General features: G+C 39.7%; 2 protein-coding genes across 2 annotated transcripts; one reads left to right on the forward strand and one right to left on the reverse strand.

The window, feature by feature from the left end:
• Positions 1–1,575: 1,575 nt before the first annotated feature.
• LOC129729257 (uncharacterized) lies at positions 1,576–19,678 on the reverse strand. The gene is made up of 6 exons (XM_055687768.1): positions 19,123–19,678; positions 3,616–3,654; positions 2,269–2,423; positions 2,137–2,205; positions 1,991–2,080; positions 1,576–1,929 (listed from the first exon to the last, which is right to left on the reverse strand). Exons 1-6 carry the CDS (start codon positions 19,676–19,678, stop codon positions 1,870–1,872), a joined length of 969 nt encoding a protein of 322 aa, XP_055543743.1. The 3' UTR covers positions 1,576–1,869.
• A 5,057-nt stretch (positions 19,679–24,735) lies between these two features.
• LOC129729258 (uncharacterized protein K02A2.6-like) lies at positions 24,736–25,233 on the forward strand. The gene has a single exon (XM_055687769.1). The coding sequence runs from the start codon at positions 24,736–24,738 to the stop codon at positions 25,231–25,233; it is 498 nt and encodes a 165-aa protein (XP_055543744.1).
• The last annotated feature ends 499 nt before the right edge of the window (positions 25,234–25,732 follow it).

The following is a 25,732-nucleotide window of genomic DNA, read 5'->3' on the forward strand; positions in this document are numbered from 1 at the left end:
TGCTGCATTTCCCGCAAGTATTCTCGATGCTGCTGATAACAAAGACTGTTGACTTAGTTTTGTAATGCCAGGGTTTAGTTTAGTTTTCGCTATAATAACCAACAGACTGAAGGATGAAATATTATCGCTTCCGGTTGTTCGAAGTTACGTTTCAGTTTTTTACCTTCTTTCTACGCTGTTTTGGTCTATTTCCTTACTATTATAACAAGATCGATCGTAAATTTCATCTATCAAACCGCTGCCTACTGTACAGCTTGGGTTTCGTCCTACCATACAATTTTTTTTTGTTCCAACATTTTAAGGAAAGCTTTGAGGCTATAGTCCGAGAACATCCTGAATTGAACATCTACATGCTAGGAGCCTCGTTTGTAACTATGCAATTTGGAGGGCTTGTAACCTGCTTGATGAGTCTGATTTACCGAAATAGAACAAGCAATTTATACAACCGTTGGGTGCGGGTTTGGTATTTGCTCGCAAATCCAAATATTCCCAATGGTTATGACAGAAAAATGCTTTATCGGCTGTTGTTTAAATTGGTTTGTATTGATGGGACAAGTATACTAGGTGCTATTATAATCCGTACATGGCAATGTATTAAAGAGAGGAACATATACTTACTATTGGATGTGTTATGTAATGCTTTAGTCTACACGATGAATGCTATGATAACTAATCTGTTTGTTGCGGTTGGTTATTTGGGTGCGCATTTCTATCGGCTGCTGAACTACAGAATCCAAGCTGTGAACAGGAGGCTTGCGAAGTTTAACCATAATCAGCCCGATTGGCGGTTGAAGTATGTAAAAGAAACGTTGGAATATAAACGTCTTATTTGTGAGCTTCACCTATTGGGGCACTTGCATGGTGAAATCAGTCGCACAGTTAGAAGTTTTATGAAGTTACACGATCTCTCGATACTAGTGATAGTGGTTCGAAACTTTATCTCTACAGTAAGTGGTTTCGTTGGAACTTACTTCTTGGTGGTTATACCCCTCAGGGGCAATGAACAGCCGCAGTTTGAAGCATTTGGTTATGTTTTATTCCTGTCCGTGTTCTATTGCTTTCAATTCTACTTCCTAGCGGATAGTGGAGCGTTGTTCGCCAAAAGGGTAACCAACTTAGGCTTTTAGGAATGATGAGCATAAAAATGACCGTGTGATAGTTACAGGTCAGGAAGACGGGTGTGATTTTGGACGATTTTTCCGTCAAGAAGTCAAACTCGTTGGTGGAGTTGAAAGTAAGAGGATTAATTCACTTTTAAAGGTGGGATGATCAACTGATTTTCTGCATAGATAGATCGAAACGTTCAGCCTTACACTGCTTCATAGCAGGAAGAAACTTGAAAATTTTGGTTTGTATTCTATTGATTACTCGCTGATGTATGCGGTAAGTAATGTTTATTTTCTCTACCGATTTCGATCATGACCATTAATTTTAATTCTAGGCCTTAGCAACGATGATTAACTACATAATTATAGCGGTGCAATGCCAGATATCGCCATGAAGCTTTCGTAGAATAGTTCTGCATGTTTTCTGGATTAACAGTGAGAAGCAGATGTCTTGTAAAAAATTTAACTTACATAAAAATGTCGCAGAAATGTTACTTAAACAATCCGAACAATCCGAAAGTTCACATTTACTAAAAGTTTGGTTGATTACAATAATGTTTCTAGTACAAAACGAATTTTTCACTAAATGAAATTTTTTTCATGTACTGACAACCGCACAAGCCAATATTTTTTATTAATCATATTTTTGTGTTCCAGACAGCGTATTATTCAACCGACTTCAATTGAGAACTATGAATTTTGACCCTCTTCGCTTTTATTAACACTCGAATTTCTCGCGTCCATTAAACTTCGTAACTAGTGCTCAGTGCGCTATTTGGAACTGTACTGCTATTATGAGATAGTTTATCATGGTTGCCAAAGCCTAGAAGTAGAATTCCTTGGTTTAAAACTTTCGTGATATTTGCCAAAGAAGAATTACTTACTGCGTACATCAGTGAGTAGTCGATGGAAAAGAAGCCACAGTTTTCGAGTTTATTTCTGCGATGCAGCAGTTCCAGGCTGAATGTCTCAATCTACGAAAATAAGAATATATTTCAACAAAGCAATTTAATCTGACAACTAGTTTTACTCTTATATCCATCAACTCTCTCGAATGTCTAATGGAAAAGTCATCTACAATTGCTCCAGTCTTTTCCGCCTGCAACAATCAACAATAATCTCAGTCACGATTTTCGCTTCTTCACAATCCCGAATCAATTACCCTTTTTGTGAACAATGCTGCACTATCCACCAAGTAGTAGAATTGAAAGCAATAAAAGACCGACAGGAATGACAAGTAACCAAAGCCTCCAATCTCCGGCTGTTTATTCTCCCTTAGAGGCATAACCACCAAAACGTACGTACCGAACAAGGCGACTATTATAACAACAAAATTTCTAACAACCATCACAAGTAGCGAAAAATCATGCAACCTTATGAAACTTTTGACCATCCAACTGATCTCCCCGTGTAAATGTGATAGCAAGTGAAGTTCACGAATGAGCTGGTTATATTCGATTATTTCCTCGGCAGAAATCAACCGCTCTAATCTTTCAAGCCTTCGGTTAACCGTTTGAATCCTGCAATTCAACAGTCGGTAGAAGTGGCCTCCCAAGTACCCAACGGCAACAAACAGGTTGTTAATTGTGGCGTTCATCAGAAGAACCAGTGCGTTGAACATCGCGTCGTACAGTAAGGCTAAGCGACCTTCTAAGAAATACTGCCTAAACCGGATCCCGATAGCACCCACAAAACTTACCCCATCGATGACAACCAACTTGAACAGAAAACGATGAAATATTTTGCTGTCATACCCATGGGAAATATCTGGGCTCAAGAGTAGGGTCCAAAGGTGCACGCAATAGTTGTATAAAGTACGGATTCTGTTCCGGTAAACTAAACTTGTCAAGCAAGCGGAGAGTCCTCCGAGATACATGCTAAGGAAGGAGGCACTTAGCATATAAATGATCATTTGAGGAATGGTTCGGTTAATGATTTGGGCAGTACTCATGAAGTATCGAAACAGAAAATAGTTGTAAGGCAGAAGGAATCCCAAACTATACCAGAGACCAGCGGTGGAACGATGAAACCGTCGATCGACCGTGCTGTAATAGTACGGAAATAGGCCGAAGCAGCGTAGAAAATATGCGAAGCACTGACACATGACACCGAACAACTTTGAATGATGGAAGCTCATCATCAAATTCGTCGGCAATTACTGAGTGGGTTTCCCACCGAATGTTAGCGTCGAAGTTTTTGATCAATTATCGCAGGGGTTGGGGGGACGGTATGGAATGAATGAAAATAATAATTTGATGGAGGTGTTATTTTACTGGAAACTATATACTGGTACTTAGTAGAATTGGCAGATGCAATCGTGGCGAGTTGATCGAGAACTGTCATTGCAGTTGTTGTGAATAAACGAATGTTCGACATCACCTCATCTGGTCATCTTATCAAGTGCGAGAACACCTAGACAGAACACCTATATTCATCTCATCGCTCTTATTTTTCCAGTTTACCATCAAATTTTACTACTTTTTCAAAGTAAAAGTAATTTAAATTTTACCTCTCGATTTAGTCGAATGGTCGGCAACATTAAAATATACTCAACTGAAGTAAAATGAATCGGACGCTGATTCAAACATGACTTAGATTTATGATTCTATTATTTTTTATTCGGAATAATGAACAGTGAACTCTATTCGATTGCGGACTGTATATTTTCTCTAATCACATACGACTTGCACGACCGGTATGCCAAAGGGAACTGACTCATCAATCCTGACCTACCCTACATGCGAAGGCACTCAGCTGCCAGAAATCTACTACTACTATTCTAAATGGTATCTCGTTCGGTAATCAATTTCAATGTATAACGATCAATTGGATCTCGGCGATCCGACTGCAAAGCGAGTTCCTTAACTGACGTAACAGCTGCTGTACAGCGATTGCCGTGAACCGCTTTTTTAAAAGTTGTTCTGCGGCGAGCAGTAAAAGTCGTGCCCAACGCCACCTATAAGCAAAACAATTTTTTTTTTCATTATCTGCATAAGTGTTGCTAGTGAAGTACACATGATTATATTTTTTGAATTTTTCTTCGCAAAATGGCAACGATTTGAAAAAAAAATCATTTTCGACAAAAAAATCGACTTCAATTGTTTATAACTTCTGTTGTTGTTAATCAACTACTTCACTAGATAATCTAATGAAGAAGCTACAGTTAAAATTTCAAGTCAATCGGATGTAAACTTTTTAAGTTTTACTGCTCGCCGATTTTGAAAACATGAAAAATTTTAGAAAATCATGAATGAGAACAGTTTAACCTGTATGTATTTCGGATAGTCCTTTACAACGCTCGAGCAGATTAAATTTCTTATCTTTATCTTCTTAGCAACAAAATTAACCAATCTAATTAAATTGTAAAATGATTCGATTGATATGCACTTCTAAGGCTCCTCCCAACTAACTGACTCCTTGTGTGATTACTGTCCAGGAAAACCTTCAACAAAACTCTTCATGTTCATGCTGTAATTTGAAACTGTATTGCTATGATGATACAGTTCGTCATTGCAGCGAGAGACTAGAATGAAACAGGAAAGAAAAAGTGTATTTCGGCAGTGATCATTCAATGTCGACTGTTTCACCGCACTCATCAAAGAAAAATCAAGATTGTCAAGACCAAAGTTCTGGATGCTATTCTTACGATGGAGTAGTTCCAAACTGAATAGCTCAATCTGTAACGAAAAGTTGGATGTAAGTCTAGCACATTTTTACACGCAAATTATCTTACTACCTTCTGTTCGACACATTCGAAAGTTTCCTTAACTGTGTGATCGTCCAAAATTCGTCCAGTTTTTTCTGCCTAGAATTAATGGCATATTTTTAGCAGCAATTTTTATCAACGCCGGGAAATGGTTCACCCTTCTAGAGAAAATAGCTCCACTTTCAACCAGAAAGAAAGTTGCAGAAAATAATACGTCGTACTGAATAACTGGAAACTACAAAGCAGGATATTCGGCGATAGATTTTGTTTCAGTGGAGGAACTACTGCAACAAAAAACCCAAAAAACGGAGAAATGATAAGTATGAAATGTTTAACTACTAGTATCAGCAATGAGGGATCGTGTATTGTCATGGAATCACGCATCAACTGATTGATCTCACGATGCCATAGCGCCAGCTGACGCAATTCGGCCGTTACAGTTTTGCACACCAAAATCCTCTTTTCCAGGTTGATCCGCCAATGGTGCTGAATATTTTCAAACAATTTGAGCTTCCGGTTAACTGAGAGTAGCCGATAATTCACCAACCGATAACAGTGGGCCCCAATGTAGCAAACGATGACGAACATATTGATGTTTGTTACATTGAACCCGAATGATAACGCCGAAGATATTTTAAAATGCCAACGTACTTTTCGACTGCGAATATTGAACTATCCTGACAGTTACTGAAACTATTGTGCACAACAAATCGATAGCGTAAAGTTTGAACGCGAAGCGGTTGAACATTTTCCTATCGAATCCTTCGGGGGCATTCACGCTTAGCTGATCCCATAATCGAATCAAGTTATTGTAAAAAGCACAAATACGTTTTCGGTAGACAAGTTCCATCAGGCAGCCTATCAGACCGTCAAAGTAAAGTGTACCAAAGGTAACGACCAGCAGGAACGGATTGTTCAGTTTCGCAGTCACTCTGTACTGGAAGCCCATCACGTAGAACTTCAACATAAGGATGCTATAAGCTGCCAAATATGACGCGGTATACGCAACTGCCGGTTTGGAAACTTCGAAGCAACCCTCAGATTTATTGAACGTAAAGGGAAATAAACCGAAAGTACGCAAGAATAAAGTCAAAATGAATGTAGTAACATTTGTGTAGCACCTACTTTCGTTACTCATTGTAACCACTAATGGTATAAAACTGGAAAAAGAACCATGTGCGATGTGATATATGCATTTCCCTTACAAGACACAAACCATCAGAAATGATGCATAGTTGACAGGTCGTTGATTTCTGTTTAAGTTAAGAGTTGATACGGTGTTTACTTCTCATTTACTGTAATCAGTAGTGTGACAATATTTTTTGGAAGCTTCATTCAGATACCAATACCATCATTTAAATACCAATTAATAGAGAGGTTGTCATAAATTTTCGATCTGAGAGCTTCGTGTACCTGCAAAAAAATAGACCCCGTCGTGGTCCACTCACCGTTCTAGTGCCAGTGTTGATCTAAGGTTGTATGAACGACTAGTTGAACGTTCCCGGCGATGCTCGGGATCAAAGGTTTCAAAATTAGGAATCTTTTTTATAATTCATTGCAATATTAGCACAACTCACTTCAAAAATATTTCAAATCTTATACGTCCATCATCATTTTAAGTACTTTAATATTCTGAGAACGCACAGAACGCAAATACTCATATTGGATTTCGTTTTGTGATATTGGGCTGTTTTACAGAAACTGGAAGTCGTCATTTCGGATATCAAAATGACGTATGGAGTTCCACTTTCGGAAGTATTGAAATGGTTGGCCAAATACCACTTCAGGTTATTTTCCTGAAACCAGAAGTTGCCATTTTGGAAAATGTTGTGTGGGGTCATCCCAGTTCCGAATATCTCAAATTCGGGTGATGTCCGAATATTCGGATAATCGTTTACAGTAAAACCCCTTTTTATGTAACTTTCGAAAGGAAGAAATCGAAGTTATAAGAATTTAGCATGACCATTCATGCTTAGTTCTCCTCTATAATTATATCTAAAAAGATGACATGTGAATTTTTATAACGAAAATGTTTGTTGGTGTCCAAAGAAACACGTCTGAGAAGAAGTTAATGCTTTAATCCACAAAACCACGTAGAAATTAAAAAAAAATAATGCATAAGTCGCTTTCTAATCGATGTTTGAACCAATGAAATGTGGCCTTTCCTCCAGCCAAATGTCCCAAGATCTAGTTTAGGTAAATGTGAAAAAGTTAATCGAAACCCGTAATGTGTTACCATTCACAAAACTACGAAAACATCAGAAATGTAATTTTTATTTCTGCTCAACTCGCACATAATCAAAACATGAATTTTTCTGAAAGAAAATATTTGCAGATGTTGAAGGAACATCGAACATTTCATTGAAAAAAAATCACATGTCATCGCTTAGAATTTTTATACAGAGGCGAATTGAGCTTAAGCTCAAAACGTCAAAATTTTACAGGCATTATATGTATGATATATATAAATTTCAAAAAGAGTATTTTAATGTGTTCTTCTGTATGCACAAAATATTTTCAAACATACGTAGTTTTTAAAGTAACATCTCAACTTTTAGCAATAAGATACCTATTATTATTTCCCAAATGTTGTTCCTGAACATAAACAAACATTTCAATGAAAAACAATGACATATCATAGGTTTGAGTTTTGATTTAGAGGCAAATTGAGCCCAAATATTTATGATTTTGCATGTTTTACATAGTGTTATTTTTACTCAAAAGTCATTCCTGAACATGAACAAATATTTTAATGAAAAAATCATATATCATAGCTGTGAGACAAATTGAGCCTAAAATATCATGATTGTGCATTTTTCATGTAGTTTTGTGAAAAATATTTGAATTTCAAATAATCAGATACCTAATAATTTTCCCTCAAATATCTTTCCTAAACTTCAACGAACATTTTATAACAGAAAAAATCACATATCACAGCTTCGGGTTTTGATGTAGAGGCAAATTAAGCTTAAAAAGTCATAATTTTGCATGTTTCACGTAGTTTTGTGAATAATATCTCGAGTTTTAGTAATCAGATATCGGTTATTTTTCCTCAAATATCTTTCTTATACATCAGCGAACATTTTAGTGAAAAAAGAATCACATATCATCGCTTTGAGTTTTGATTTGGAGACGAATTAAGAAGAAAAAGTCATAATTTTGAATGTTTCACGCAGTTTCGTGAATTATATCTCAAGGTTATTGATCGGATACTAAATATTTTTCCTTAAATGTCTTTCCTGAACATTTAATGTGGAAAGAATCATATGTCATCGCTTCAAATTTTGATTTAGAGGCAAATTCAGCACAAAAAGTCATAATTTTGCATGTTTTACGTAGTTTTTTGAATAATATCTCAAATTTTAGTTATCAGACATCTATTATTTTTTTCTCAAATGTCTTTCCTGAACATCAGCAAACATTTTCATGTAAAAAACCTACATGTCAACGGTTATATTTTTGATTTAGAACGAATTAAAAGGATAATAATTACTGTACACCTCAGAGACGGAGGGAATAATAACAATGAGATCAAGCGTTACGGAATTCCATTTTTTTATAGTAGAAGATTGGAAACTCGGATCATAAAACAGCAAGTCTCTCAATTTCTTGAAAGGGGAGCTGCATAGCCGCGAGGTTACCGGGTCCTTTTTATCAAGCGGATGGACATGGGTTAGAATTTTAGTAGAATCAGACCATTCAGAAAAAGACTTAAACATGGCTTTATTCCCACTTATCAATAAAACTGCTCAAAAGGACGCACGGCGGAACGTGTGGTCTAAAAAGCGGCATTTTTATCAATACGGGAACCATCAATCAAAAGATCTACGTCCAGAAGTGCCCGAAAAATCGGCTGCTACCATTCCGAAAGCAACAGGTATTATGTGCTATTCTAACCGTTAGTTAGTTCACTAGTAAAAAATTCTACGTGCTTGCGAGCGGCCTCACGGCTTTTACCGGAACACTTGCAATGGTGGACGAAAACATGCGTGTGGGCATGTTTTTGAGCTCTTTATTCGTTTTATTTACCAATTCTTTCTTAGTTTTCGCAACATTATTGTTGAAGTAGATCTTATGCTTCAGGTTTGCCTAGAATTCTTGGGCGGGCTCGCCGACTTGGATACCACATCGATATTCAGCCGCTCCATCTTCTCTAAAGATCGTTTCGAGCAGTGAGTCGACTCCAAATTCGGCTAGAACACCGCGTCTTCGCCGTTATGGTATTTCTTGATGAACGACGCAACTTCCGGCAGGCACTTCGTACTATAAATTTCCTCGTTCACGGCCAGTCCGGAGTGGAAGAAAATCGACTTTGACGTCCTCTTTTCGCTGATTGTCAGACACAGCAGTATCTTTTTCGGGGAACTTGGTGTGTGAAATGAACTGTACCTTGGAGTTCACTTCCTTTGTGAGGAAAGTGCCCTGCCAGTCGTTGCCATCCAGCGTGAGATAGGTATTGTCGTCCATCACCACCGCCACGTCGTGATTTGCCGTTAAGATCTACTTCACTAATTCATATTCAGCCGCTGCAGCTCCGACACCAGTAAACGGGACTACCGGTTCCTGTATGTCCATGTTCGCGAGGAACTTTTTCACTGTTTGACCTTTGGACGCTCTTGACGCTCAGGGTCGTCGGCCGTCCGGAACGAAGCTTTCTTTCGATGCTCCCATTGTTGTCCAATAGTTCCAAGATGCTGTAGATGCCGGAACTAGCGTATCCGGCGTCCAAAAAGTGCCGCACGATATTCGTTTCCGACGCGACAGGATACCGTTTTTTTTTTTTTTTTTTGAACGCGCTTACTTCTGAACGGTTTAGCTTCACTGTTTCCGAGATCACGATTAGAGTTCGACTACTGAAGTTCTCCATTTTTTCTGCTGACTCATAGGTTACTATGATTGATGCTTGTTGAAATAAAATCCAATCGACATTTTTTTCTGCCAGTTTTCCACCTTTCACCGGGGGGGGATGCAGTCCTTTCCAGATGTTTTGTGGTTTTTTAATTCTTTACAAGCTTTCTTGAACTCATCCAAGCCTCGAGGATCTACAGCCTGTCCATCTTCCTCAATATCCGTTTCTTGTCGACAACTATTTCTTCTCAACCGGTCAACCTGAAAATGTTGTTTCTAACACATGACCATCAATGTCTCATCGGTTATTAGGTTCCCTTTGACGTTTGAGTCTTGGCATATCGATGACGTCTGAGAAATGGCGTCCGTCTACCAGAATCGTCGGTCGGTCGGGGGTCGGTCTAAGAACAAACTTTGCCATCAGGATGTGTGTGTTATAGCCAGCCCAGTGCTGCAATGCGTTTCCGTCTACTGGATACTTTTTCAGGACGTTCAAACTAATTGCTCAAGCGCCGAACCTCGTGAGAGGGCTACTTGTCATGTTTGAGTTTTGCCCGGCACGAAACCTAAACCTCAGGGCAGGTTGTGGAAAAATTGTCCCGAATCGGCGTAAAGAGCGGTAGCAATCAATAAACAAAAGAATTACTTCACCGCGCGTCCTATAAAACTATCACTCCGCTTAGCTAAACAACAACCGTCTTACCAAAACACGAGAAACACGGGTGTCCGAAGAATAAGCTTTATTATCGCGTTCGATTCAGCACCAGCCCCATCCCTCGCACATCATTTTTAAGTTTATATTATGAGCATTTTTAAAGAAGTAGGCACTGCCTGGCAGTCCTTGAGAAGTTGATAAGCGGTCATGGAAAAGGTGTGAAGGCGTGTTAACATTTGTTTGAGTTTGTCTGTGAGTCAAAATCCGAAATTATCCTACAGGCTATGGGCAACTCGAAGGAACGCATCTCGCAGCTGACCGAATTGACTTTCGAGAATTGAAGTTTAGTATTCAAGCTTCACTTGAATACAGTTGAAGGTTAATTTGTGCCGACAGAACCAGCTTCGGTGGCAGACGATGCTCTCAAAAAGTGGAATCAAACCGACAGAAAGGCCAAGTCAATTCTTATTGGATTAACAGAGGATGAAATCTTTGAATTTGTTCGGCAAAAGCAAACGGCAGCTGCAATTAATCTAATCTAATAGATTTCAATTTAATGACTTACAAATTTGGTGAATTTTTCAGGAAGTGGTACGGCCTGATATGAAGATTACATATGGTGCTGCACCGATTCGTCCACGGTTTCGTAGAATGCTCTTTTCATCCATAAACGGACATGAAGTGTAGATTGGGTTCGCTTTGACCACACTAGCACGGGCTTCGGCGAGTATTGCGATTTCGTCTGCGTGAAACTCACTTTGAGCCGTTTTTGGTAATGCCTCTTCAGTTCGTCGTAGCTCGTCACTAGTGAGATGACCAAGTTCTAATTCATTTTGGTTTGACGTCTGCGAAAGTTATCGATGCCGTGGAACACGTATGCGGCCACTCGTTGCATTTTACCCACCTTCACTCAGATTGTTGCGTGGATGATAGATTTTGCCAACTCGAACAGCGACAAACTTATGATAACGCCTATGATCAGGGGATCGCACCCAGGCGAGCACAGTGCTCGCATCACTCCAACAGAACCGTTGACTAATTGTGAAGCTGTGATGTTTATGGATAGTTTCCATCAGGTGAACGCCCAGAACTGCCGCTCTTAGCTCGAGACGCGTCTACAAAAAGGTGAGTTTGTAATCGGAAGTAATCGTTCGTTGAATGTAAGTAGCAGCGCGGTATGTGGAGTAGGTCCAGTCGCTGAAATAACGCCACGCATCGTCGCCGTAATCTGCTCACGAACCCGGTCTTGCAATTCAGGCTTTCGTTGAAGTCGACGCTCTAGAGCCTCTAGACGTCAGACGGCCATGGGGTAATTGTCGGGATAATTCGGATCGTCAGTGCTCCATAAAAGGCCTGTTTCAAAGTTTGGCCCAGTAGGTGTACGATGAGTTGTCTCTTGCAGCAGTTGTATCGCGCGTGTCTCTTCGTTGTTCGTTTAACTCACGATCTCGATTTGTCACTGACCCAATGTTAAACCCGACAATCGCTGGAGGTTGAGATTTGTTGGGGACGTATCCATAATCCATAAATTTCCATGCCATCTATAGCCTTTGAAACTGGGAATTTTTTTGGTAAACTAGATGAGATACTATCGAATGTTCAAAAAGGGAGCGAATGTATTATTGTAGGGGTTTGCAACATACCAGTGAACCTACCGTACAACAATGTAGTCAGCGAATATTTGAGATTGCTTACGTCATACAACCTGTCTGTCACCAATACGAACGTTACGAGGCCTGCCAGTAGTAATATATTGGATCACGTCCTGTGCACAGAGTTTTTAGCCAGCACGGTCGTGAATGAAACAATAGATACTGGATTGAGTGACCATTGTTTGATCGTCTCCAGCATGAAATCAGCTTGCTCAATGATTACGAAAGACTTACAAAAGCAAATTGTTGATCACAGACGTTTGAGTGAACTTTTCACTGTGGCTGTAAATGAGCTACCGCCAGCTATGACAGCATGTGCCAAACTGCACCACGTGATAGACTTGTACAAGTTGCAACTTTTTTTTTTTTTGTTCATCTATAATTTATTTGACACGCCACAAATACAATTTAATGTTTAACGGCGCCAATTATATCTGGTAGCTTACTTTTTAAAGTATCTTAATAACTAAAAGCAAATTTTTTATCCTCGCTGCCGACTACGAGCTGAAACAAAATCTAACTTAAAGCTAGAATGTTTTGCATTAAAAGCACTGATTTGTTGTTTGATGGTTTTCCATCGCCATAGGTAAGCAGCATATTGAATATGTTCCGCTGCTGGGCCAAGATATTACGGACTGGCATATTGGGTTGTCTCCCTCGGGACCTGAGAGTATCGTGCGGGTTTAGTTGCTGTTTCCGGATCCGGGGTCTTAACGTGTTCTTGTCGTTTGGTTGGATGTAGGCGGAAGGGGATAGGACTAAACTGGGGCGTGGGTGGATTTCAGGAAAACGTATATAAGGGACATGTAGGATAGGTCACGGCTCGCCAAGACATCACGAACAGGAACAGCCGGCTGCCTACTTTCGGCCTGCAGGGAAGCTATTAATTTAGACCTGGCGTCACGGTGTACAGGGCATGACCAAACCACATGCTCTATGTCGTGATAACCCTCACCACAGGCACAGATACCACTTTCCCCGAGCCCAACACGACGGAGATGCGCGTCAAATCTATAGTGATTGGACATAAGCCGGGACATCACGCAAATGAAATCCCGACCTACATCCAACCCCTTGAACCACGGGTTCGTCGATACTTTGGGGATTATGGAATGTAACCACCTTCCCAATTTCCCTCTGGTCCAAGCATTTTGCCAACTGATGATCGTATTCTGACGTACAAGTGCGAAAAATTCATTAAAAGCAATTGGTCTTTCATAAATATCACCGTTTGTTGCCCGGTATCGGGCAGTGAGAAGGGACCCACGCTAAGGTAATTTGAAACGATTTTTCGGATAAAGCACTCAGATGTTCCCGTATTTTCCCCAGGAAATACGGAGAGTGCTTAATCGATCGGAGAGCCTCAATGGAGATGCAACTTTTTGAATGCACTAGGAAAATTACCGTGCGAGCTAAACTGAAAGGATTTGCCCATGGATGACAGCTGACTTGTAGGAGCTTATTCGGATAAAAGATAAACTTTTGAAGCGAAGTAGACGAAATACCGCGGATGATCATTTGAGTCAACAATTGATGCATGTGTCAATTTTGTTGCGTAGGAAAAAGGCACAATGCACAATGGTCCAGAAACCAAATTTAGGAAGAAATTTGGGTTTAGAGCTCTATAGCAACATTTTGGAGAAAAACTTTCTTCTACAAAGTTGTTACATATGATAAAGCGCTCATTAAAAAATTATCAAAAATTAGGGTGACCCACATTTTCGGTGCAACTAAGTATCTAACTTTTTTGTCTTTGTAGATAGAAGAAAAATTTGTTCTATAAGTTATAGATCCAATAATTCTAAGTAACTTTGTAGAAAAAAGTTTTTCTCTATCTTTGAAAACAACCGATTTATATTTAAAAAACATATTTTTCGCTCTATCTTTTTTATTTCAAGTTTCATCTCAAAACTGTCTTTGAACGACTTTTAGAGCTTTTTAAGAGAAATAATTTGCAACGCTGACATCGTAAATATCTCAATTTTACTCAAAGTTATTATTATTTTTCATAAAAAAATATGCGTTTTTCATTTCTATGTCATTCATTTTGGGGCAAACATAAAAAATATCTCTTGGTCTCATTTTGAAGGGCATACTTGACTCTATGAATGGAGGAGCTTTGGAAACATGTTATTTTTTAAATTTGAGTAAATTCAATTTAAAAACAAGCCGAAAATTTCAATAATTTTATACATTATGGTATTTTTTCTTATAACTAGACGTAATTACCTTTAATTTGACCCAAAAAGATCGAAAATCGATCAACTGGTTCAAAAGTATGTTACAATTGGTGAACACCGAAGTGAATTGTGTCCAATATCTACTGGTGTACCACAAGGCAGTAATCTGGGGCCTGTGCTATTCTTGTTGTTCATAAACGATATATCCACCCTGCCGTTGACAGGAAAGCTTCGTCTTTTTGCTGACGACACGTCTGTGTCTTATCAAGGATCATCAATCGACGCAGTACAGGAACATATTAAGCATGATCTTCTTCTGCTACAAGACTACTTCAAACGCAACTTGCTTTCGTTGAACTTAAGCAAAACGAAATACATGCTATTCCACTCACCGTACCGACAAACACCACCCCACCCTACTCTGGAGATTCATGGTGAAACCATACAGGAAGCGGCTGAGTATACCTTTTTGGGACTTACTCTGGACTCAACGTTAAGCTGGTCAGCACACATCAACGAACTTAAAAGCAAACTGTGCTCATTTTGTGGGTTGCTGCGTAAAATTTCTGTGTTTATTCCAAGTAAATGGCTGGTGAAACTATACATCGCGCTGATCCACTCTAGACTGCAATATCTAATAGCAATTTGGGGCCAAGCCAACAAAACTACTATCATCGCCAGCTACCTATCACAACATACAAATGAGGAGAGTCCATTCTGAACGTGCCTCACGACAAGACGGAAATCTAGCCCGAGCCAGATGTAGAACCCAAATGGGAACAAGAAAGTTTACTTACACCGCCAGTGAAATTTACAATGCCCTGCCTACTACAATGAAGACCTCCAGAAGCCACACAAACTTCAAACTTCAGATAACACGTTTCATCAAACAACAAATTCGCCGATTCCTCACATAACCACACTGATACGCCTTTTTTTTACGTTATTTCGTATCGTTCTCGATTGGACGCAAATCGTTGTAATCTATACCATCACGCGCATACCAAAGGTGTTCCGGTGTTTCAAGGACTATGAAGCCATAGCTGTAGCTCAGTAGCAGATGAAAGTCTCACCGTGGATCAAGGCCGCGAATATTTTTCAAATGAGCAATCCAACTACTATAAGAATCAAGTAACCCCACAGTAGAAAGGGGTAACTGAACATTTTAATCAGACGCTGTTTGAAAATCTAGGAGCGATTCTGCCTAATTCAAAAACTGCAAAAATATTGTGGCTGTAGCTGGCAGTGGTGGGCACCGCTAACCGAAAATTTAGCGACGCTAATCGCTAAGACGCTAACCGGAAAATTTAGCTCGATAATCGCTAAATGCTAAACGCTAAACGCACATTAGCGTAATTTTCGCTAATCGCTAATCGCTAACTTTTTGATATGTAAATAGTCATATCGCTATATTTATTGCTTGTGTTTTGTAAGTTTTGTACCACTTTGATCTGTTTTGGTTAAACAAACGAAAACAATTACCTACAAGAATAACACAAGTTATTTAACTTGCATTGAAAATAGATACTCTTAGGAATGTTTCCATAAATATTCAATTATTATCTAAATCGAAAAAGTAGAACCAAAGTTGTCATAATTTCAAGCGCATTGCAATTTACCAAAGTTCTTGGTGTGGCGAAAATTCAATCTAGACCTTGTGCTCATTCTTCAAAATGCTCCTGTGGCTTGTACGATAACTGGAACTCCATTCTAGGGTGAAAAAACTGACAAAAGTAACTTTCGCAGTAAAGTATGTTCATTTTTCGAAGCAATTTACGTACGCCATCAGCAATTCACAGTTTTTCTAAATACAGTGCTTTTTCGCTTTTATCAACAGTCGTTTTTATCACTACTCGCCAAATTCACGCTCGATTTTCTCACGGTTTTTTCTCGTTTTTATCACGCTTTTAAACTTTTAAACCTAAAATCAAGAATAATCTACTTCCAGTTGCAGCAAATGTATTCGAAACATCATTTTCACTTGTGCCTTGTGTCCTTGCAGGTGTATAGTTTTATGAACTCAATTTATTTGATCCATTTTCTGAGGCAACCAAGTGTCATATCTGTTACGAATAATTTTTGTCATAATTTTGAGAAAAATGAGCCATGAAATACGTATTTCATTGACTTTGAAGCAAAAATTACGTATTATTCGAGCAGTTGAGAAAGAAGATCTGCTAACAACTCAAATAGCCCTACAGTTTTGTCCTCATAGAGCGTGAATTTAAAAATTTTAAAATCTAGCAGTTCCAGAATTTCACATAAACAAGCTCTGCTAGCTATGCTTAAAAATGAGCAGTACAAATCGTATTGATATTGCATGGATAATAGCCGTGAAAAAGTTCGCTAAAATTGTATGGAGAAGAATATCGTAAACAAACCTTTTCTTGTTTATTCATTTGTATCTCGTGCTTATACTCGATTCAACTATGAAAGTGTATCATTTTACTCAAAATATCATAAATTTCAATTGATTTCAACACAAAAAATTCAATTTTTATCATTTCGCTAAATTCATGGTTTCGCCAAATTCACAGTAAAATTTTTTTTGACCGTGATAAAATCGAAAAAGCACTGTATTTCTATTGTCGCTTCTCTACAAAATTTAGCGAACTAGCAATTAGCATTTCGAAGGCCAAAATTTTAGCGACGCTAACAGTGTCGCTAACCAGCTCAAAAATTAGCGAAATCGCTAAATCGCTAACTGAATTTTAGCGTCGCTAATTAGCGAATTAGCGAATCAGCGAATTAGCGGAATGGTGCCCACCACTGGTAGCTGGAAATGTAACTCTTGCAGGGAAGTGGATGAACGCATACGATTAGCTACGCTCCGAAAAGATACCAGCTTTGAGACAAATTGGCGAGCAAAATCGTTACACTGAGGCGATTACAGTGGTTCGCAAATCAGTAAGTGGTTTCTTGTTCGAAGTAGGTACGGCCACAGTGTCGTGATGAAAAAAAAGCACAGAACATTGAGCGTTTCTGTGACCCAGCCGGTTTTCTGCATGATGTTGGTGTTAAGATTATATGCAAAAGGTGACTATCAGGACAACCATAGTCCGTAGAATAGGGATGGCCTAAAACCTGACCACCATTTATACGCGACTACATCGCAGCTGAATGGTGGAGTCTATTTGGACTGATAAGCAGTTGGCGACAAGGCGCTGGACGTTGGATGATTCGAAGACTTACGACGAACAGTTGGGCTCCATAATCAAAAGGGGGTGGCGAGGTAGGCACAGCCAAGCAGGCCTTGAGAAGTTAACAAGTGCTCATGGAGAAGATTTTTATTCATTACCAACGAAAGACGTGCAATCATTATGATCGATTTTCAATAAACTGATGTTCTGTATATAACTGCGACTGATGTTTTTGGATATAACTGGCGAGACACGACATTTCGTAGCTCAGCCATCCACTCCGGGTCAGACGCAATTATACGCCGCCCAATATCAACAACAAACAATATCGCACGCTTAGCCTTGGGGCTAATAGCGGTCTCGATCAACTAGATTATAGTTGAGAGAATTCGTTATCGATATTGTTTTTGGCACGTTTTGCATGTGTAGGATAAGTACAACGATACACCGTGCCCCAGTGCTGAGTCGAGAAAATTTCCAGCTCAAAAAGTTCCTTGACTCGATCGGGAATCGAACCCGATATCACAACCGTGTGAAAGAGCTAGCCGACCGACATCGTTAACCACAGAGCCACGGGGACCACCGCCCAACATGGAAGAACCAAAACCTTTCTCAGTTAGCATAAGACTAAGATTTCCACCAGGGTTGGGACCGAATCTTCACTAAGGTTGCTTGTACCGAGGAACAGGCCGGGGAAACTCTGATCTAGAGGTGTGTGTAAAAACGGCCTCCAGAGGAGCAGGATGAATTACGCGCTGGCGGAACTCTACGGTGAACCAAGTATTAAAGCTGAACCGATACAATGAAAGCATGTTTTGAGGACACCAGAAAACATCCTAGCAAAAATGGTTTTCACAACGGATCCGGTCGGAATTAGACACAGACGTGCTCGATGGTTGGACCAAATACAAGAGCAGGAGTGGGAGGTTTAGGACGCAATGGAGAGATAAAAACAGGCATTCCGTAACCGACATTGTTAGCGTAACATGGTGATGCAGGTAATGTCCTAAGGACCAACATAAGTAAGTAGTGTAATAAAAAAAGGCTTTTTAAACGTCAAGAAACGCTTATCTTTATCATCTTATCACTCCCAATAAAATTATTCATGAAAATAATTTGTGAACTGATTCGATTGCTTTACGCTTTTACTGATGATGATGATTGAGTTCTATTCAGCCCTTTCCCGAAAACTTCAACAAAAGTCCTAATGCTTATGTTGTAATTTGAAACTGTATTGCTATGATGACGTAGTTCGCCATTGCGACGAGGGACTGGAATGAAACATGAAAGTAAAAGTGTATTTCGGCATTGATCATTCAATGCCGACTGTTTTACCGCACTCATCAGAGAAAAATCAAGTTTGTAAAGGCCAAAGTTCTGAACGTTGTTCTTACGATGGAGTAGTTCCAAACTGAACAGCTCAACCTGTAACGAAGAGTAGGATATTAGTCTAGCACTTTTCCATACGCAAATTAATTTATTGCCTTCTGTTCGACACATTCGAAAGTTTCCTTAACTGTGTGATCGTCCAAAATTCGTCCAGTTTTTCCAGCCTAGAATTAATGGCCTATTTTAATCACCGATTTTTATTAACGCTGAGAAATGTTTTACCCTTCTAGAGAAAATAGCCCCACTTTCAACCAGAAAGAAAAATTGCAGAAAATAAAATGTCAAACTGAATAATTGGAAACTGCAAAGCAGGATATTCGGAGATAAATTTTGTTTCAGTGGAGAAACCAATGCAACATAGAACCCAAAAAATGTTGTGATAATAAGCGTAAAATGTTTAATTATTAGCATCAGCAAGGATGGATCGTGTATTGTCATAAAACTACATATCAACTGATTAATTTCACGATGCCAAAGCGCCAGCTGACGTAATTCGGCCGTTACAGTTTTGCACACCAGAAACTTATTCTCGATCAACTTAAGCTTTCGGTTAATCAAGAGTAGCCGATAATTCAGTAATCGATAACAATGGGCCCCAATGTAGCAAACGATAACGAACAGATTGATGATTGTTACATTGAATCCGACCGTCATGATAACTCCAAGGATATTGTAAAATGCTAGTGCGCTTTTTGACTGCAAATATTGGGCTGTCCTGATAGTTACAGCAACTATTATGCACAACAAATCGATAGCGTATAGTTTAAATACAAAATGGTTGAGCATTTTCCTATCGAATTCTTCGGGTGCATTCACGCTCAGCTGATCCCATAATCGAATCATGTCATTGTAAAGAGCACAAATCCGCTTCCGGTAGACAAGTTCCACCAGGGAACTTATAAGACCATCAAAGTAAAGTGTACCAAACGTAACGGCCAGCAGGAACGAATTGTTCAGTTCCTCAGTCACTCTGAGCTGGAAATCCATCACGTAGTACTTCATCATGAGGATGCTATAAGCTACCAAATATGACACGGTATACACAACTGCAGTTTCCGAAACTCGGAAGCAACGTTCAGTTTTATTGAACGTAAAGGGAAATAAACCGAAAGAACGCAAGAATAAAGTCAAAATGTATGTAGTAACATTTGTAAAACCCCTGCTTTTGTTACTCATTGTTACTACTAACGGTATAAAACTGGAAAGAGAATAATGTGGATACAATATGAGCATTTCTTTTGTGAGACACATAATTGTAGCTAATCAGAAATGATGGCTAGTTGTCAGGTCGAGAGGGTCGCCCTTGATTTCTATTCAAGATAAGTGTTGTTGCGGTGTTCACTTCTACAGCAGTTCACTTTTACACAAGTCGGTAACGTAATAACATCATTCAGGCATCAATTAATAGAAAGGTTTCGGAAAAAAAATCCGATTGTTACAGGAGCCTAGTTTATTTCCAACGCTTAGAAATAATACAAAATGTTTAATTACCACTATATTTTTTAAACTTTATAAACATAACATTATTTACTTATTCATGTAATGGCAAATGCAATGCAAAAATAGTATGTATGCTTATATTGTAATTTCGAACTGTACTGCCTGTAGTATCGGATTGATAACAAACGTGACAACATAAATACACTAGCAACACTGCAGAGTATACACACATACACACATGTAGTTCATGAACAAGCTAGCGACAGAGAATAAAAAAGGTTCACTTGGAGACCGACCAGAAAGCAAACAAGACGCGTGCTTTCATTTTTATTTGGAAGTCCTGATTCTACAATTTGGCGACGAGAGAAATTGATTGTTGGCTGCCGGTAATATATTCTCAAGTATTAGTTCAAGTAAGTGGTGAAGAAAAACCCGTAATAAGTGGAGGTGAGTGATTCCTCTTACAGGAATTTTTTTTTTTTTTCGATACTGCGTTTTGAGGAAAATGGCGGATCTTAATGGCTTGTAGAGTACACCAATGGAAGTGGATAGATCAAAAACATGGATCACAAAATAGTTGTGCGCTTCTGGGGTTATGCTCAAGTGAAGGCATAATATCCGGTAGATGCAATGCAGGTGGGAAATTAGAAAAAAAATCATCGGCACACGGCGAATCGGCACTCGATAAATCGTTTTTTTCTCAAAAGAAGGCAACTGTGTGCCTGGTTGGAATACAAAAACAAAGCAACTGGGGTGCAAATTGAATTTCGGTTGAAAATAAAGCAAACGTTTGACTGAACGTCAGAAAGTGAAAATGGAAAATTAGACGAGTGCGCTTGGATAAAAAAAAATTGATAGCAGCATTTCCAAGGCAACTGTGTGCCTACAAAGAAAAATTATGACAAAGTGCCAAGAAAAAAAATCAGAAAAGCATAGCAACTGGTGCTCGAATAAATTGTTTGAATTGAAAACGAGGCAACGGTGTGCCTATATGTAAATATCTGCAAATGGGTGCAGGCGTGTATATTATATTTTAGGAAGGAAGTCTTGATTTGAAGTGCTGATGTAGGCACCTGTAGCTGTTGGGGTGCTTATCGCTGTATATCTGTGTTTACATTCGATTGTTGGTAATTGAACAACCTATACAGGTGAGCGTTTTCGTTACATAACTATCAAACGTCGGGCGATTTGAAAGATTTCTGAAAATCAAATCAAAACGTTAAGTGTTTAAAAAAAAAAAATGCAGGGAACAAAAGATTTTTGCTTACAGATATGCGTTACCAATAATTGTTACTCCATGTGATCTATCCACTCCATATAGTTATTGTTATTTTATTCAAAAGTGTATATGGGAAATTGTTATTTATAAATTTTACAGAATGGATTCTATGCGACGTATTCGGCCGTTTGAAATGTCGGCTGACCGATCTCGGCTACCGTCAGAATGGTTGAAGTGGAAAAGAGAACTGGAGCGATATTTTGATGCAGGCGGAGTGACTTCGCATTGGGAGAAACGGTCACAGATGTTACATTTGGCAGGGGCAGAAATCCAGGAAATATTCGATCATCTCCCTGGTGTTGATGAAATTCCGCATGTGGTAGTAGACCCCCTTATTACGACGTGGCTATTCACAAACTTGACGAGCATTTCGAGCCTATGAGGAGACGTAACTACGAACGCCATTTGTTTCGACAGATAATTCAGAAGCAAGATGAGAGATTTGCGGATTATATATTGAGACTACGTATTCAAACTAAACGATGTGAATTCGACCGTTACGACCCGAGAGAAGTCGAAGACCGGATTATAGAGCAAATAGTTGAAACATGCAAATCAAATGACCTTCGACGACAAATACTGGGTAAAGATTTGGCTCTAGAGGAGATTCTTACGTTAGGAACAACGTTGGCTGATGTGCAGCAGCAGATGAAAGAGTTAGATCGCACGGTTAATGAAAATAAACCAGTTGACACAGTCAACAAAATTGCGACGGAACCATTTCATGGTAGACCAAAACCATACCCGATGCCAACAAAAACTTTCAGTAGAGCTTGTTTCGCGTGTGGCCGAAAAGGGCATTTGAAAGGTGATTACATTTGTCGAGCACGTAATGCGAAGTGTCTCAAATGCGGGGAAATAGGTCATTTCATTAACCGTTGCCTCAAGCGTAGATTCGAACCTGAGGCTAGTAGATCAAAGCAAATCAGGCAGGTTGCAGAAACGTCCAAAGTACACGGTGAGCAGAGATCCGACGATACGATTTTCTACGCGATGGGCAAGAATATTTTCGATTTCGTTGTGGGTGGAATAAAGATACCAATGGTTATCGATTCAGGAGCAGATGCAAACATGATCATGAAAGCTACCTTCAATCGGGCGTATGAAGGTGGTATGAAAATTACAGAGTTGTCAAAAGAAGCTGATCGCAAACTGTTTGGTTACGCCTCGGAGCATCCTATGAAGATCAAGTTCGTGTTTTCTGCTAAGGTGGAGGTAGGAATTCGTTCGGTGCTGGCAAAGTTTTATGTTGTCGAAAGAGGTCAACAGAATTTACTTGGTGATTCCACAGCTAAAGCGCTAAAAGTACTTAAGGTGGGATTCGAGGTAGGTATCGTAGATGTTTCGGATCGCAAGGTTTTCCCTAAGATCAAAGGTATGGTCTTGGAAATTCCATTTGACAGGTCTGTACAACCAATTCAGCAGGTATACAGAAGAGCTCCGATTGCCCTTGAAGAGCGCATTCATGAGAAGTTAAAATACTTACTCGAGATGGACGTAATTGAAAAAGTGAAGGGCCCATCTCCATGGGTTTCTCCGTTGGTCCCTGTTCTGAAGCAGTCTGGGGACATCAGACTATGTGTCGATATGCGCCGTGCAAACCAAGCTGTGTTACGTGAAACACACCCGTTACCAGTGATTGAAGAGCTATTGGCGGATATGGCAGGAGCAATAAAGTTTTCTAAGCTGGATGTAAAGGATGCGTATCACCAGCTGGAACTTTCAGAAAAGTCAAGAGTAATAACTACTTTCATTACATAATATAGACTTTTCAGGTAAACAAATAGCTTTTATCTGAAATGTTATAAATTCAATAAAACTATTTGATCTTTCAATATTATTCAATTCTTTAGTTTTGCTCTTTTATTGGTTTTTATTGCTTGTTTAATTAGGTACAAAAGACTGATGTTCGGAATCAGTTGTGCGCCAGAACTTTTCCAAAAAGTGATGGACACTATCGTAGCTGGGTTAGAAGGTGTTACAGTCTACTTGGACGATGTTGTTGTTTCTGGGCGCACTCAGGAAGAACATGATTCTCGGCTCAGCAAACTTCTGAAACGGTTCGAAGAATATGGTATAGTTTTAAACAGTAATAAGTGCCAATTTAATGTGGAACAGGTAGAATTTTTCGGACACGAATTGTCCTCGAAAGGAATCAGACCAACGGCCAATCGCGTTCAAGCTGTAAAACAGTTCAGAAGACCAAATAACACAGCGGAGCTCAGGAGCTTCCTTGGTCTAGTGACCTATGTGGGAAGATTCATTCCACATCTGGCTAGTAAAACGGATACACTGAGATCACTTTTAAAAAGCGAAAGCAAGTTTTTTGGTCAGAAAAACATCAACAGGCGTTCGACGAAATTAAGCAAGCAGTCAGAGATATCAAGCAATTGGGATTCTTCAACTTAAGAGACAAAACTGTTCTTATTGCAGACGCAAGTCCTACTGGCCTAGGCGCGGTTTTGTTACAGGAAGACGTACAAGGACAAAAGAGAATAATAGCTTTTGCCAGTAAATCACTCACAAACTTGGAAAAGAAATATTTTCAAACTGAAAAGGAAGCTCTGGCGCTGGTCTGGGCGGTTGATCGTTTTAGGCTCTATCTTCAAGGTGCAAAGTTCATGTTAATAACTGATTGCAAACCATTGCAATTTTTATTTGGCCCAAATTCTAAGCCTTGTGCCCGGATTGAACGCTGGGTGTTACGACTTCAGTCGTATAACTATGATGTCGTACATCAACCAGGAACAACAAATTTGGCGGATGTATTGTCGAGGCTTTCAGTATCGAGTTCGGAACCGTTTGACCCGGACAACGAGTGCTACGTTCAGATGTTGGCTACCATGTCTGCACCCGTGGAATAACCGTGCAAGAACTCCAGAAAGAAGTTGGAAAAGACATAGAAATTCAGGAAGTTGTCTCAGCACTGGAAGGTGAAACATGGTCAGAAAGAGCTAAACCGTACAAAGCGTATGCAGCGGAGCTCTGTGCTGCATCGGACTTGCTCCTGCGCGGAGAGAGGATCGTGATACCAAAAACTCTGCGTAATAGAATTTTGGAGCTAGCGCACGAAGGGCATCCGGGGGTTGTTGTGATGAAACGACGTCTGCGGCAGAAGGTATGGTGGCCGGGAATAGACACAGAAACTGAGCGATTTGTCAAGAGTTGTAAGGACTGCACTTTGGTGTCGTCTTTGATGACTACAGAGCCGGTAATTAGCACGAAGATGCCAGATAAGCCATGGGTTCACATTGCGGTAGATTTAATGGGTCCATTGCCAACAGGTCATAACCTTTTGGTTTTGGTTGACTAGTTCAGTAGATTCATTGAGGTTATTATAATGAAAGAAATTTCGGCAAAGAATACGATTTTGGCTTTTCATGAAACCTTCTGCAGATATGGCATACCGGAATCTATCAAGTCGGACAATGGTCCGCAATTCATGAGTGAGTCGCTGCAAAGCTTTTGTACCGAGTTTGGAATTGAGCTGCGGAAAACCACACCATACTGGCCTCAGGCCAATGGTGAAGTTGAGCGCGCTAACAGATCCCTAAAAAAACGACTTCAGATCAGCCAGGAATCTTGTAAAGTGGATTGGAAGTGGGATTTACGAATGTATCTCCTGATGTATAATTCGACACCTCATTCTACTACGGGAGTGGCACCTTCTGCATCAATGTTCGGTAGAGTGCTGCGAGATAAACTTCCAACTTTTCCAACAGGTTTGAAAAAGTCTATCGAAGAAATACGCAGAATACGCGGACAGAAGAAGGAAAGCCTGTCCAAATGCACTGAAGGAAGGAGATGTGGTGGTCGCAAAAAGAATGACAAAAGATAACAAGCTCTCTTCTAATTTCAGTCCCGAAGAAATGGTAGTTATGAAACGAAACAGTGCAGATGTAAAAATCCAATCCAAAGAAACGGGAAAAATCTATCATCGTAATGTATCTCACCTGAAGCCACTTACCTCGAGAATAGAAATGTACACGGAGCAAAACCACGAGAATCCGGTCACCCCGAACAACAGCGGAGAGCTCCAGGAACTGACGAACAAGGACACATCAAACTGGACTCTGGATTTTCAACATGCAGATCGACCAATCCGCGAGGCGAAGAAACCCAGATACCTTAATGACTACCAAGTGGGTATAGTTCAGGACCAGCGAGAAAGTGGGGAAGTGTAGTATCGGATTGATAACAAACGTGACAACATAGATACACTAGCAACACTGCAGAGTATACACACATACACACATGTAGTTCATGAACAAGCTAGCGACAGAGAATAAAAAAGGTTCACTTGGAGACCGACCAGAAAGCAAACAAGACGCGTGTTT

The sequence above is a fragment of the Wyeomyia smithii genome, chromosome 3, assembly GCF_029784165.1.
Source record: "Wyeomyia smithii strain HCP4-BCI-WySm-NY-G18 chromosome 3, ASM2978416v1, whole genome shotgun sequence".
Classification (NCBI taxonomy): Eukaryota; Metazoa; Arthropoda; class Insecta; order Diptera; family Culicidae; genus Wyeomyia; species Wyeomyia smithii.

What these genes read in the sequence shown, in the direction of transcription:
- LOC129729258 (XM_055687769.1), top strand. Translation starts at nt 24,736, where the DNA reads ATGAAAGAAATTTCGGCAAAGAATACGATTTTGGCTTTTCATGAAACC.
- LOC129729257 (XM_055687768.1), bottom strand. Translation starts at nt 19,678, where the DNA reads ATGAAGTACTACGTGATGGATTTCCAGCTCAGAGTGACTGAGGAACTG. An exon ending in CCATTCGACTAAATCGAGAG is followed by an intron (nt 2,424 to 3,615) that starts GTAAAATTTAAA and finishes TTGTTATAATAG; the next exon opens with TCGCCTTGTTCGGTACGTAC. An exon ending in GAGAGTTGATGGATATAAGA is followed by an intron (nt 2,081 to 2,136) that starts GTAAAACTAGTT and finishes TTATTTTCGTAG; the next exon opens with ATTGAGACATTCAGCCTGGA.